The sequence below is a fragment of the Centropristis striata genome, chromosome 8, assembly GCF_030273125.1.
Source record: "Centropristis striata isolate RG_2023a ecotype Rhode Island chromosome 8, C.striata_1.0, whole genome shotgun sequence".
Lineage (NCBI taxonomy): Eukaryota > Metazoa > Chordata > Actinopteri > Perciformes > Serranidae > Centropristis > Centropristis striata.
In genome coordinates this window covers 37441272-37456649 of record NC_081524.1, presented here as the reverse complement: position 1 = coordinate 37456649, position 15378 = coordinate 37441272, and the positions used below count along the sequence as shown (strand labels likewise).

The window sequence follows — 15378 nt, the reverse complement described above, 5'->3', positions numbered from 1 at the left end:
CTTTCCTTTTCTGAAGCAAAAGGGGAATGCCGAAGGGTTTTGCTGACTCAACGAGAAGCAACTGAGTCAACTAGCGCTGGATATTTATATCAATAACACAGGATGTAAGGGAGCGGATGAAGATCTGCCCCCATGGTTCCGCTATTTTAAGACACTGTTAGTTATTATAAGCTAATGTTACTGTGTGATTAATAGTACATGCGCTGATCTCTCAACTCAACTGTTACTTGAGGCTCTTTCTGAGCGCTGCACCTTTAAAACAAACTGTTCCCTGTTTTCAGTCCCGACTGAGGAGCGACCGGTGGCCACGTACGGCTCTCAGCTCCACGGTCCGGTCCAGGACTACTTTTATACATATACGACATAGGAGCTTGTTTAAGCTCTTTGGGGTTGTTTTTTATTGCCAGAGGTGAGCAGGGTAAAGTTTTGAATGAAGGTTCCCCGCTGGGACTGTAAAGCGGGAGGAGGGGGCAAATCGCGGGGTCGTCCAGGCTATCGGATCTGGGATCTGCTCCCATTTATAACCAGACAGACGGCGGCTTGTTCGGGACAGAGCTGAGCTCAACGGACCTGCACTTTTAACCGAGGAGGACTCTTGGTTTTTAACTTTTAATTCGTTGCTCCGGACGATAAAAAAGGGACGGTAAAGTTTGGAATAAAGAGAAAAGTTTCACCCTGGATTCGAACCCGCGTTTATCACTCACTTGTGATTCAGTTAGGCTCTGGTTTTTACTTGTTACTTTACTTTATTGAAGCAGATACGCACTGTATCTTCACAATGGATAAATACGAGGATTTAGGACTCGAGGCGAGTAAGTTTATCGAGGATTTAAACATGTATGAAGCATCCCGGGATGGTTTATTTCGAACCAGGAGGGATGCAGGAAATAACCCCGACTTTGAAGAGACAAGGAAAGTTTTTGCCTCGAAAATGACTAAAATTCACATGCAGAAACAGCAAGAGGAGATGGCAAAAAACAACCAGGCTATGAAAATGAATGGGGGCCACAACAGCACATATTACACCAAAGACAGACCGCCCATCAACAGCTACAGACAGCCGTGTGAAGCAGCAGCGAAGCCCCCGATGCTCTCTGGCCCGGTGCCGGGCACCGCGGCCGGGACTCAGTACGCACAGTTTGACGGTCAGAAACTCAACACAGGCATTCAGTCTGAACTCCCAGCCGGCAGGGCATATGGCTACGGAAACAATTACGATAATAAGGAACCACATCCATACCAGAACAACACCCCTACTCCTCCTAGCCCAGGAAACGCGTCTTACAGCGCGCCCACACATGCTCGTCACCCGGTCAGTCAGCCGGCTGCCTGGGCCCCATCCAGGGAGATCCAGGTTTCTCCATCTTTGCCTGGTTCTGGGGGCAGCAGTCCATCCCAGCAGCAGCCCCAGCAGCGCCAGCCTGCACCTCCCACCTCCAACAGTCTTCCACCCCAGCAGAATCAGGCTGCCCCCCCTCCTGTTAACCTGAGTCCATCATCATCTGCTGGACCGGCCAGGGGATGGGCTGGAGATCCCAAACCGGACCTCATCCCTGGCCTGCCACTCAGTGCCTTCACAGCAGGAGCTGACCTCCACAAGCAGCAGCCCTCCACATATTCTGCAACCCATTACGCACCATCTTCTTCACCTTCGAGACCCTCTACCAGCCATAATGGTCCTGTGGCAGCTTCATTGCTCCTACCAGCACCTCTTGAAACAGCTCTACCTAAAGCCCAGGTGACGTCTGCTGCCATGATCCCTGGCAGCGTCTCCAAAAGCAGCAGCCAAGGTCAAGGTCAGAGCCAGAAACCTGTCTGTGGACATGCGGTCAGTGCTGAACCTGAGGTCCTGCATTCCCCTAAGGCGGTCCAACTGCCCTGCCAGCCGGTCCTCATGCAGCCTGCTGAAAAGGGGCCTTCTGCAGCCGAAATAAAGTTAGAAGCCCTCACCAACCGACTGGAAAAAGAGATGGATGCAAAGGCTGACTACTTTGGTAAGACAGTTCAGACTATCCAGCATCAACAAGGGGCTTCTGTCAATTACGCCACAGCTGTAAAACCCACTGAACAACAGAGCTGCCCACCCACAGTTCTCAACATAAATCCACTTGTTTTTGATTTCACACGACTACACTGTCACCCTTTGTCATCCTTCTCACACATTTATTTTGTGCGTCTATGTATTTCTGTGGTTTAATCAGAAGTGCAGCCAAGTTGTCTAAGTCTTTGTTTGGTGGCACTATTGATGGTCTGTGGTGATGAAATAGTTGAACTTTTTAGGCAGACTACAGGAGGCCTCTTTCTCTCCTCTCTGGAATGCAGACAGAATCATTTTCTAATTTGTTTCATGTCTTTTTTAAGTGATTCATGTCTGCCCTCTTGGCAGCTGAAACAAGCCCTTTAGCAGTAAAAGGTGGGGCCAAGGCCAGAAAGAAGAATTTTGCCCTCTTATCTCCTCCCAGAGATTTAAAGGACTACCATTAAGTCAACATTGCTGACTAAAGTCATTAGTTAGTGCTTGATCACTTTGCTCAGCTCTGTGCTCCATTACGTCTGGGATTGTTTCTCCCATGTTGAGTTTGTTTGACTGGCAGTGGCATTCACTGTTTTCCAAATGATGTCATTACTACAGACCTGTGCTTGCACATTTTTCATGACTCTTTTTGTGAGCATGCCATGCATGCTTGTGCAAGTGATGAACACGTGCGCACAGGGAAAATAATGACGAATAACAGCACCTGTGACTGTTAGTCCTGGCTTTGGGGGCACATTATGGACAAGAAACATTTGTAACATTAAGACGACACATGTATTTATCTTGAAGTTCATTCCTGGCTGGCTTGTTGAGTTTTCCTGATCTATCGTATATATTGAATTATACAGGTTTTATCCATCCATCCATTGGTTTTTATCTGCTTATCTGCTGCGGCAGCAAGGTATTCCAGAGATCCTTTTCTCTAACAGTGTTTTCCAGCTTTATCTGGAAATATACACTACTGGTCAAAAGTTTTAGAACACACCAAGTTTTCCAGAATTTCATTGAAAATTATGCAGTTTAATGTCTCAGTGTACTCTGAAATTAATGCACATTTGCAACATTTAAACTTCTTTATTGAGCGTGATAGTGTTTTGAAAGTAAAAAAAAAGATTCCAAATCACATTTTATGTTGGACTAAAGGACAAAAAAAGACACCAAAAGACACAAAATGACTTAAAAAAGACACAAAATGACCAAAAAAGACACAAAAAGACACAAAATGACTTACAAAGACATGAAAAGAATTCAAAAATGGACAAAATAGCCCAAGACTCCATAGAGTTAAGTTGTTAACCCATTTCTTGTTCCCTGAAAAAGGCCTACTTTTATAATTCTGAAATGTACATTATCTTTCAGTTTTGGTTAAGCTTACCTTTTTTTATTTACCTCTGGCAGTTCACCACTTACCTTTGTACCCTTTCAAGCTCTTCATTTGACTTGAACTGCTTGAATTTCAATAAAAAACTGGAAAAATTGGGGTGTTCTAAAACTTTTGACCGGTAGTGTATATTTTATATAATTAGCATATAAGTAGCATAAGAAGCATTACCAATACATAGAAAGGAGGAGTAAAGTCACTGAAGATTATAATCAATTCACTGGCTCAGAAACAGAGGTAGGAAGAATGATTGAAGAATGTCCATAATCAGCAGAATACTCTGGTTTCTTTTCCTCATATCCGTCACTGTAGCACTGCAGCTGCTCTATCTGGACTGTATGAGTGATACCAGGAAATGAATGCAACATTTAACACATGCTCTGTTGTGAGGTCAGCAGGCATGCTCTTGTAGATACAGTGGATTGGGGAGATGTACTGAATGTTGCCGGGAGTGTTTGTTGCAAAGAAAGCTGGTGCTCACGTGCTGACCAGGTGTTTGTAACCAAGGCCATTCATGACAACGGGACGTCCCACTACGGGAAAACAAGACAGTGAGAGAAAGAGAGTGAGAGATTAGTGATATGGTGTTCGAAGCCAAAGTTGCACCCCCTTTACTCACACATGCAGCCCACCCTCGCCTCCTTGTTGAAAGGAATTTCCTGCTGGAATGTCACGTTTGCAATTCACAGCCTTCCTCAGCCCCCCGGTGGGCTTCTATTGGTGTGTAAGGGAAGATGTTCTGGCATACGTCACGACAAGGCTCACAAATAGCACAGAGACGTGAATATTACGGATGTGTGGGAGAGCACTGTGTGCAATCAGCAGAGGTGTAGGTTTTAAACTAATACAGTATATGCCTTTCTTCACACACCACATAGCCCACACAAAGTTCCTGGATGGAGTTTTCCACTAAACCATGGCTCATCCTCTGAGTCATGCGTACATGCCAGAAAAAAACTTGTGTAGGCTAGTTTTCTTCACAAAACTTTAGTTTAACCATAGAAGTAATGTATGCATACAGATTTCTAAGCCCCTTTAGTTTACATATATTTTTAGATCCCATTTGTGTTTGAAGATTGTTAGGTAAAGCTGAGGTTTCTTTGAATATAATGCGCTTCTAAAAGTCTCCACCACTGCTATGGCGGTATTTTACCAGTCCAGTTTAGCTGTGTCCATACATATACTGGGATCCCTCACTGTTCCCAATTCTACACCAAGTGCCTATTGGCAAAACTGCAGCTGGAGATTCTGGGAAAATGAGTCCAGTGCCAAACGGCTGCTCCCGGGGACCGCTGAGGAATGTCTGAAGGAAAAGAGCAAGGAATTTTAGAAATGAGGTCCTAAGATACAAAAAGGAGGGGGGTCCAAGGCAAGTTTAGAGGTGCCTGTGGTGCAGTTGAATGGATGAAAAGACAAATTGAGAGATTTAGGGACAAGTTTGTGGATGCTTCTTTGTCTTTGGCCACAAGAGCCTGAGAGGATGTGAGATTTATAGACAAGTTCATCCATGAGGGGAGAAGTGGTGGGATATCCCAGAGCTCTGCTTTCCCTCGTTCTCTGACTCACACACACACACACACACACACACACACTCAGTTGAGCGTTTAGTGTTGTGTTAAGATGGAGGATTAATTTATCCCATCTGGCTGCTGAGTGGAAAGCTTTGTCTTAACTCTTCCCATGGATTCTTGGCTTTTGCTCTGGCAGGCTTTTGGAGGCTGACTTTTATAAATGTGTGTGTGTGTGTGTGTGTGTGTGTGTGTTTGTGAATGTGTGTCATGCACATCAGTCTGTCTGTTTGTCAATGAATATATGGCCTGCTGTATTGACTGACTTTGTTATGCTATGTCTGTCACTTGTGGGTGTGGTGTCTGTGTGTGCTGTGGAAAAAATTCAAAAATAATGCCATAAGTGATACAGCATTCAGCATATTCTGGTGAATCAGAGTGCGATGTTTATACTTTTGCTATTTTAAAAGTTGCATCATATCATGGCGCATGTGTTATAGATGGAATTTAGTCCAGTTTTAGTGAGAAAGGCATCTTTTATTTCTCAGTCCTAAAGTTATCATATTGCTTACTAACAGCTTACTATCAGTTACTACCAGCACTGCTCCTCTAAATTACCAGCACAGTAGGGATGTGTCTACCTTCTTTACACTTTTTATTGACAGATTACAGCCATGAGTTCCCTATAGCAGTAGTTCTCAACCTTTTTGAGTCGCGACCCCCAATTTAACATGCATGTTGTCCGTGACCCCCACTCACTGAACACAATCTCACACGCACAGTTCAGATCACCCAAAAGAAACAAAATGACCAAAAAAGAAACGAATGGACCACAAAATGATCAAAAAAGACACAAATTGAGCAAAAAAGACACTAAATGACCAGAAAAGACACAAAATGACCAAAAAAAGACACAATATGACCAAAGAAAAGACACAAATTGAGCAAAAAAGACACAAAATGACTCAAAAAAGAAACAAAATTATCAAAAAAGACACAAAATTACTAAAAAAAGACACAAATTGACCACAAAATGATCAAAAAAAGACACAAAATGACCAAAAAAAAGAAACAAAATGACCAAAAAAAGACACAAAATGACAAAAAAACCCACAATGACCAAAAAAAGACATTAAGTGAAAAAAAGACTGAAACACATTAACACATGAACACTTTAACACAGTGGAGACAGAGCTGACTTCCAAAATGATTTGCCGACCCCCAGAAATCATCTCGCGATCCCAATTGGGGTCCCGACCCCAAGGTTGAGAATAGCTGCCCTATAGCACCAAATTTTGAAGAAACTGTGTTTTCTTTTTTGCAACATTTCAAAAGTTAGTTAAAAATAAAAGGGAAACATGGCTGGCATTAGCTAAAAGTAATGGAAAAAAATGATGCTTACTTAAGCATATGATATCAGTCTGGTGGTACATCAAAAAATGTGAACCACTTCAGACACAACTGTATCCATGAAATAGATGAATGAAGGTGAATGTGATGCTGATGTACACAAATTTGCAACTTTTATTGTTTTCATGATGCTGTGGATGTGTCATAGATGAATCTGAAACCTTGGGGAGAACTGTAGAAGTTATAACACCCAGAAGCAGCTACAATGTGTAGCTAGGCTCTCTTTTTATTCAGTGGCTTATTGGCCAGCAAACAGCCATCTACTGGGAGTTTTGACAACTGGGAAAGGTGAGGGGGGCGAGGAGGGCTGAAGTTTTGGCTGCATGTTTTGCTTCCCCTCCCCCCACTTGAAGCAAGCAGTCAGTCCCCTGAATAATCACACTGTTTTGGAATATGGGACTCTGGCCAAAAACAGATTTGTAGTGGCCCAACCGGCGAGGAGGGTACTATGAAAACAAGGAATTTTTGGTCCCAAATAGGAAAAGACAAGAGTGAATGGACTTTTTAGTGCATTTTTGTTCACATGGGGCGTACAAATCAAAGCTTAAAAATTGTAAAGGAAAAATGTCCTTGGCTCAGCATCAGATCTTGAAAAAGCACTTCATACTTTACTGTTGAAAAAGTCCTCAATAACCACTTCATACTTCATACGTTTCCCTGTGAATTTTAATCCTGTTGTAATGTTTGTTCTCTGACATGAAATATTTGTCGTCAACATTTACAAAAGAAAAGCAAAGAATATGATATAAAGGACCTTCTCTCATCCATTGCTTTAGTTTGAGGGCATGACTACTTTATTGTGTTTTGGTGTAAACAAAATTGCTTACATAACAGCAACATTCTTCAGCTTTCTAATATTATCCCTCTATTATCTCTAAATCTTCTTTCCAGCCGTTGGGGCCCCTGATGATGTGTCCTCTGTTGTGGCATTAGGAGGGGCTTTAGCTGAATTATATATAACCCAGTTATATATTGCATTACTTTAACCCTATAAAGCCAAGTGTATCATATTAGATACAGTCATTTTTGAGACCTCTACATCATCAAAAACCTGATGTATACATGTCTTGAAGATAAACAAACTGAGCAACAAATTGCACAAAAATACCAGATGTAGCAAAAATGATATGCAGATTCCACGAATGGATCAGTCATTGCTGCATTAAAAAACTTCATATCAGCTGATGTATGATGTTGTGTTATATGGAAAAAATATGTATTTTGCATGATTGAGGAAAAAGGAAAAGTCAAAGTATTAATAGGTTAAAAATGTTAGGGTTTATATGTTTTTGTTAGTTCGAGAAAAACAAACTTTGTGAGCAACAAAATGCACAAAAAGACCTGATGTATCAAATATGATACAAATTAGAATTCATATATGCAATTTATTTATTTCTTAAAATTCGTCAGCAGGTTAATAAGCACTCAGTTTTTACAAAAATTGAATTTTCTGGCAATTATTTCATGGTTCAGGCTTTATAGGGTTAAGTCTATGAAGAGAAACATTTGAAAGTTATTAAATATAACAAGTGTGTTTTAAAAAGGAGGCAGCCGCGTGATGTGTGTTGGGTACAGTGGAAACAGAAGTTTCTTTGTCAGTGTTTCGGGCAGGACCTGGGCTGGGCCGGGCCGGGCTGGGCTGGGCCAGGCCACGCTCTTCTGCTGAGCTCCAGTTCTCTGTCTCCAGGGAGTTTTTCTATAAAAACATGCACACACAAATAGCCTCATGCACACACATACTCCCAGTAAAAGCTTGCTTTCATCTCCCATCAATGCCATTACCCCTTTCTGTTACTTTAACTTAATACCTCATGATTGGAAGGTCATATCACACTGTATCTGATTGATTTAGCAGCTAACCGACTACCCAGAGCAGCCAGCAGTGATGGGGGTTGTCACTTGTCACAGTCCATGTGTCAGTTGTCGTGTCACGCTGTGTCATATAGAGAGTTTGCTCAGAGGGATAGATGTAGATTGGCAAGGAAGTGGTGTGAAGAAAGATAAAATTTCCATGCCAGGTCTCAGGAAAGTAGCGATGCATCCTAAGCAGCTCCAGATAAAAACGTTGTACACTGTAAAAAAATAATCTGTTTAATTTACGGAAAAATACCGGCAGCTGTGGTTGCCAGAACTTCACCGTAAAAAATACAGTGAGTGGATTTTCTATTCTAAATTTAAATGTAAATATCAGCAAAAACTGTAATTTAATCTTCAATCCTGTTATTTTTAGGGTAATTGTGTCATTCATTCACACATCATGGTATTTCTCCATACATTTCGCATGAAAATGTTATATTTTACAGCAAAACTGTGTGTTTCTTCCAGTTTGTGGCAGAAAAAAGTAAGAGTTTTGTGCTATTCTTTGATTTACGGTAATTAAAAGTGTATAATGCGGTGATATAAAATTTTGCATTTTATGCCCTATTTCTGATGTATTTGACAGTGTATTACTGTTATTTCCACAAACCTTTTTTACAGTGTGCATTGATCACATGGAAACCCTGTGTTGTTCATGAGCGGTCCAAAAGTCAAAGGAGAGATTATGTAATATTGCTTGGCATGCTCTCATGTGATTTGCTTTTTTTAAAGTCCTGAACTGGTGTTCTTCACCCAACACACAGCAGAGGAAACTCTTTGCTCTTCATGTGTATGAGGCTTTATTTCTTTCATCTGTCTCTTTTTACATTTTTCCCTTCACATATTTAGTAACTCTGGTTGGCTTGGATGAGTGAATGGATTAATATTTAGCGTCTTGATATCGAGCCACATTGTCTGTATGTGTAGTTAGAGTGGGAAGATTCATATCAACGTCTTTATTAACAGACTTCTCAGTCTCTGAGCCAAGACAAATAAGCAAATAGGGATATATTTCCCCTTTCAATGATACAGCCCGCCACCCAGCTTCCTGGCTTCTGTGAAGTGAGTTTTTTTCAATGTCTCCATTGTTTTTGTCTGGTTTAATCTGGATCAGAGCCCCAGCTCTTTACTCCCCTTTATCTTAAAACAACAAACTAAGTGTCTTCATTTATATCTCAAATGGAGTATTTGATTGATGATGTACAAAAGTTTTAGAACACTCCAACTTTTCCAGAATTTTATTGAAAATGATGCAGTTTAATGTCTCAGTGTACTCTGAAATTAATGCATGTAACAAATGAACAATTGAAGTTAAAAAAATAAATCGTAGAACCAATTTAGAAAGGAAAATGTATTCTAAACTTTTGACTCATTGAAATAGCCACCTTAACTCGTGGCATTCTTTCTACAATGGAGATCAAATATTCTTCAGAAAGTTCTTCCCAACTCTGTTGCAGAAGTTCCCTTAAATGTGGAGCAACTTGTAGGTTGTAAGTGATCAAGAAAAGTTGGGACACCTGTAGGAATTGGTAGCAACTTAGCAACTTTCAAGGCTTGATCAACCTCCATTGCTGCAGAACTGCTTTAAGTTTTTAACCCATTTCTTGTTCCCTTTAAAAGGCCTTTTTGAATCATTCTGAAATGTACATTCTTTTTCAGTTTTGGTTAACCTTACCTTTTTTTATTTACCTCTGACAGTTCACCACTTACCTTTACCGTACCCTTTCAAGCTGTTCATTTGACTGAGCATGATAGTGTTTGAAAGTAAAAAAAAAGATTCAAAGACACATTTTATGTTGGACTAAAGGACTAAAAAAAGACACAAAATGACAAAGAAGACACCAAAAGACACAAAATGACTAAAAAAAAGACACAAAATGACCAAAAAAGACACCAAAAGACACAAAATGACTAAAAAAAGACACAAAATGACTTACAAAGACATGAAAAGAATTCAAAAATGGACAAAATAGCCCAAGACTCCATAGAGTTAAGTTGTTAACCCATTTCTTGTTCCCTGAAAAAGGCCTACTTGTATAATTCTGAAATGTACATTATTTTTCATTTTGGTTAACCTTACCTTTTTTTATTTACCTCTGGCAGTTCACCACTTACCTTTGTACTCTCCCTAGCTGTTCATTGGACTTGAACTGCTTGAATTTCAATAAAAAACTGGAAAAATTGGGGTGTTCTAAAACTTTTGACCGGTAGTGTACTTTGTCTTCATCACTATGTGTGTGCATTTGTATAACTATATCTGACTTAATGTGATTTTTATGACTGTCTCATGTGCTGTGTTGTGTTCCAGGGCTCTGTGTTAAATGCAACAAGGCTGTGTATGGTGCCAGCCAGGCCTGCCAAGCTATGGGGAGCCTCTACCACGACAGCTGCTTCACCTGCAGTGCCTGTAGTAAGTACTCACACATACACAGTAGCAGCATACCACCAACAAGTCTTTTGTACACATTCAAACACTTTTACCTTCTCTCCTGGGTCCATTCACATGAAAAGCCTGTGTCACCTCCTGACTGATAGGCTGCCAAAGACCCTGCTACTCTTGAATTAAAAATGCTACCTTCTTCTTCAGGCATTCACTCTCCCGAGCAAAAACACACAATTATTTCGGGGATTACTGTCCTGTGCTGCCGGTGTTTGGTTTCTGGGTGTGCCAGTCACTCCTCCAGCCCACACAAAGAGCTGTGATGAAAGATTTTGTTGCTGTCCTAATTCATCCATTAGTCAATAAAATAACTTGTAATACAGTTTAATACTCAGTATATCCAAGTCTTGTGTAAAACTTGAGACTGAAATTCATTAACTTAACTTATAAAACCACAAATCACATGTGAGAGGCAGGGATTATAAGCACTCGTCTGTACTTTGTGCACTTTGTAATGTAGCAATAATGGCGTGTAGGAAGCTAGGTAACTATAGCTACAGGGTGGCTGATTTGTTAAGAAATACTTTGACAACAACTTAAACGGCAATATCTTGTTCTTCCTTTGTTGTTCTTTTGGTTTTAATTTCAAGAGGCAAATGCAGTTGTAATTTTTGAGTCAGAAATGTTTTTAAATAGATACATTTAAGAGCCTGACCAATGTGGGATTTTTGAGACAGATGCTGATACTGATTTTAGAAGGTAGAAAATTTGATCTGCATATCGATAACTCACATGGCGGACGATATAGGAATTTTTTGCGCTGGAATGAAAATAGACCTTTTTTATGTGGATTGTGCACCGCAAACTACTTTCTCAAACATAAAACTTTATTAAAGAATATTTAACATTGTCAACATTATTATACATCAAACAAATATCATAATACATTTTCCGCCGATTCTATAAATTATAAATGGGAACTTTACTATTACTTATTATTCTTATTCTTATTATTATTATCCTTTTTATTGTTATTATTATTTTATTTATTTATTTTTCATTATTATTATTATTAGGGATTAAGGCAAGAGTTGGCCTTTGGGGCCTAATTTGGGAGGGGGATGGGTTTGGCTGGAATTTGAAGTTCTACTGCCATTACTGATGCTGTAAACTGTATGAAAAAATGTTAATAAATAAATTGTTTAAAAAAAATTATAAATGGGAAATAAAGAATAAATTGGAATAAAATAAACAGCTAAATAAACACAACTACTGTTCAGTTTCAGTTATTTGCTGATATATTTTCTAAATCACGCCAATCCACATGTTCTCCATAATATTATTATGTAAAAAAAAAGTTTTCATAAAGGCACATATCGGACAGCATATCAACAGAGACCAATATGCCTTTGATAAGCCATTATCGGCCAATTTTCTGTCAACCAATATCTGTCTGCTAATAAATTATATGATGTTTTCACTGCTCGAAGTGAACTGATCTGTGTGTCACTGTGACCTGTGTAGCATGTTTCAGTGGACCACTCATTCAGCACTGCAGTGGACAGTTTCTTTTGTTTTATTTTGCCAGTTTAGACTTTTAACTTGACCAATTAGGTTCAGCCAGGTACCAGTGGAGGTCCAGTGTACTGGTGCCTGTCTGTGTGACCTGGAGCTTCCTGGCTGAACAGTCTTGCACTCCCCTAGCTGAAGCTTGACCTGGCTCTCTGCTCCAACCAATTAAAATCTCTGTCCCAATTATCACATGGCGGGTATGTGGAGTATGTGCAGCACTGCGGTGACCTCTACTCAGGCCCATTATTCTTCACCACCTTTGACCTTGCTGGTTACACCCCCAAATGTATGATTAACATCTCTGTGTTTTCTTTTACCCTCCATCCTGTGTGTTTATACATGTGTGTGTGTGTGAGCAAAGAGGAGACACACTGTGGTTCAGAGGGAAGCTGATGTCTGAAGTGGGGGGAGAGAGGAGTTTACTCACCACATACCTCTCATAGCTTGCTCCATGTGAGGGCATAAGGGTTGTGCTCGCTGTGAGTGGCCCCAGGGAATAGCATCTCAGCTGGGGAGGAATGCAGGCATAGGGGCCCTCAGTAGGTCTGGCTCCAGGAGGACACTGGGTGCTGTTATGTCAGCTGGGCGCAACAAGATGGGAAGACAGTGCGGGACAGGGAGAGCATTCAGTGGGAGACCACCACCCACCACAGGCAGGCATGCGGGCACATGCATATGTATTCATTTTTTACATAATAATCAGTGGTGGAATGTAACTAAGCACATTTACTCAAGTACTGTACTTAAGTACAATTTTGAGATATTTGTTCTTTACTTGAGTATTTCCATTTTATGTAACTTTACTTCTACTTCACTACATTTTGAGTCAAATATTGTACTTTTTACTCCACTACATTACGCTGCCAGCTTTAGTTAATTTTAGGCTTAACATGAAAAACATGATCAATTTAAAATTATTTTACATTTTCATAAATTAAACCTAATAACATTATATTAAGTAGTTAAATTGAGCCCTATGTTTACAAAATGAAAACGCTGCTTACATAAATTCATCACGACATATAGTCTAATATTTTATTTAGGATATATAACTGAGTGAGTCCATTCTGCATAACAAATACTTTTACTTGTGATACTTTAAGTACATTTTGATGCTGGCACTTTTGTACTTTTACTTGAGTAAGTTTTGAATGCAGGACTTTTACTTGTAGTAGAGTAATTCTGCAGTGTGGTATTAGTACTTTTACTTAAGTAAGGGATCTGGAATACTATTTCCATTTTATGTTACTTTATACTTCTACCTCACTACATTTTGAGGCAAATATTGTACTTTTTACTCCACTATATTTAGCTGCCAGTTTTAGTTACTTTTCAGTTCAAGATTTAACATAAAAACATAATTAATATGAAATGTTTGCTAACATGTTAACATGTTTTAAATTGAACATCATAAGAGTATATTAAGTTGTTAAAATGAGCCCTACCTTGAGAAAATTAAAGCGGTCCGTACATAAATGCATCAAAAATAATAACCCAACAATATATTTTTAGAATATATGAAACAATCTGAGTGGGTCCGTTCTGCATAATGAGTACTTTTACTTTTTATACTTTAAGTACATTTTGATGCTGATACTTCTGTACTTTTACTTCAGTAAGTTTTGAATGCAGGACTTTTACTTGTAGTGGAGTAATTTCACAGTGTTGTATCAGTACTTTTACTGAAGTACGGGATCTGAATACTTCTTCCACCACTGATAATAATATTATGGAGAACATGTGGATTGGCATGATTTAGAAAATATATTAGCTTTTTTTTTTAAATAGTCAGCAAATAACTGAAACTGAACAGTAGTTGTGTTTATTTAGCTGTTTATTTTATTCCAATTTCTTCTTTATTTCCCATTTATAATTTATAGAATCGGCGGAAAATGTATTATGATTATGATTATTCATATGTATATAGATATAGAGACCTGTTAAGGGGTAGGACTCGATACGTTTTTTTACTTCTTCCTACTCCCTTTCGAGCTTGCAGAAAGTGTCTGTTTTTAAATTTTTTTTGTGCTTTTTTGTTTTGTTTTTTATTTATTCATCTATTAATATTTAAACTTGTTTTTTTTTTATTTGCTTGCATGTTCGAAATAAAGACAATCAATCAATCAATATTGGTTGACAGAAAATTGGCCGATAATGGCTTATCAAAGGCATATCTGTCTCTGTTGATATGCTGTCCGATATGTGCCGTTATGAAAACTTTTTTTTACATAATAATATTATGGAGAACATGTGGATTGGCGTGATTTAGAAAATATATTAGCAATTTTTTTTTTTTTTTAAATAGTCAGCAAATAACTAAAACTGAACAGTAGTTGTGTTTATTTAGCTGTTTATTTTATTCCAATTTATTCTTTATTTCCCATTTATAATTTATAGAATCGGCAGAAAATTTATTATGATATTTGTTTGATGAATAATAATGTTGACAATGTTAAATATTCTTTTATAAAGTTTTATGTTTGAGAAAGTAGTTTGCTGGGTTCATTTGCAGAGTGGTGAAAAATGCATATGTATTCATGCATGTGCCCACTCAGTAAACAGCAGCAGGCTGCTTTACATACAGTGGCGGCATGTTGAGCATCTCGTCTCATCTTCCTCCAGAGTGTACGTCAAGACATATGTCTCGCTTATTGAGTTGCATAACAATTCTTCCTCACTTCCTCCCATGTCTCCCTCCGCCAGTTCCCCAGCGGTGACCGAGGGGCGGGAGAACATTCCTGATGACGAGGAAAACTTAGGCTGCATGTCTGGGATTTAGTTCTTCGCGGTGGAGGGGGAAATCCCTCCCAGCTAATCATTGACTGTGTACAAACAGTTAACGGTTAAAGTTCCAGTTAGAGATGAAGCTCAAATTTGTAATCAGGGGAGCTGGTTTACACATTAGCCAACTCAAATAGTCTTTGGGAATCTAAGAAAAGAGGGAAATAGAAGTAGAAGAAGCATTTACTGCTACGTATATGAGACCAATACTGCCCTACAAAGCAAAAAGGCAGTAACTACGCAGAGTGCAGAACTGAGAAAAATGACTTTAAAGTTATCCTGTAATCCAGCTGTTTAGTTACTGTACAAACCACTACCATTTTTCTCCAAAACGACACACATTTGAGATAAGATGTTTTGTCACATAACAAAGGATGCCTTCATGAAAATGATAATAACTCATTTTTGACCAAAAATGCAGTTACTGCCTTTTTGCTTTGTAGGGCAGAATAGC

General features: G+C 39.2%; 1 protein-coding gene across 1 annotated transcript in view; it reads left to right on the top strand.

Moving 5' to 3' along the window:
- LOC131975665 (Wilms tumor protein 1-interacting protein-like) overlaps positions 1–15378 on the top strand; it is a 29763-nt gene continuing 14385 nt past the window's right edge. The window contains exons 1-2 of the mRNA XM_059338385.1: positions 1–1994; positions 10500–10601. Of these exons, the coding sequence (XP_059194368.1) occupies positions 779–1994; positions 10500–10601 (1318 nt within the window). The 5' untranslated portion in view covers positions 1–778. The remainder of the gene's footprint in view (positions 1995–10499; positions 10602–15378) is intronic.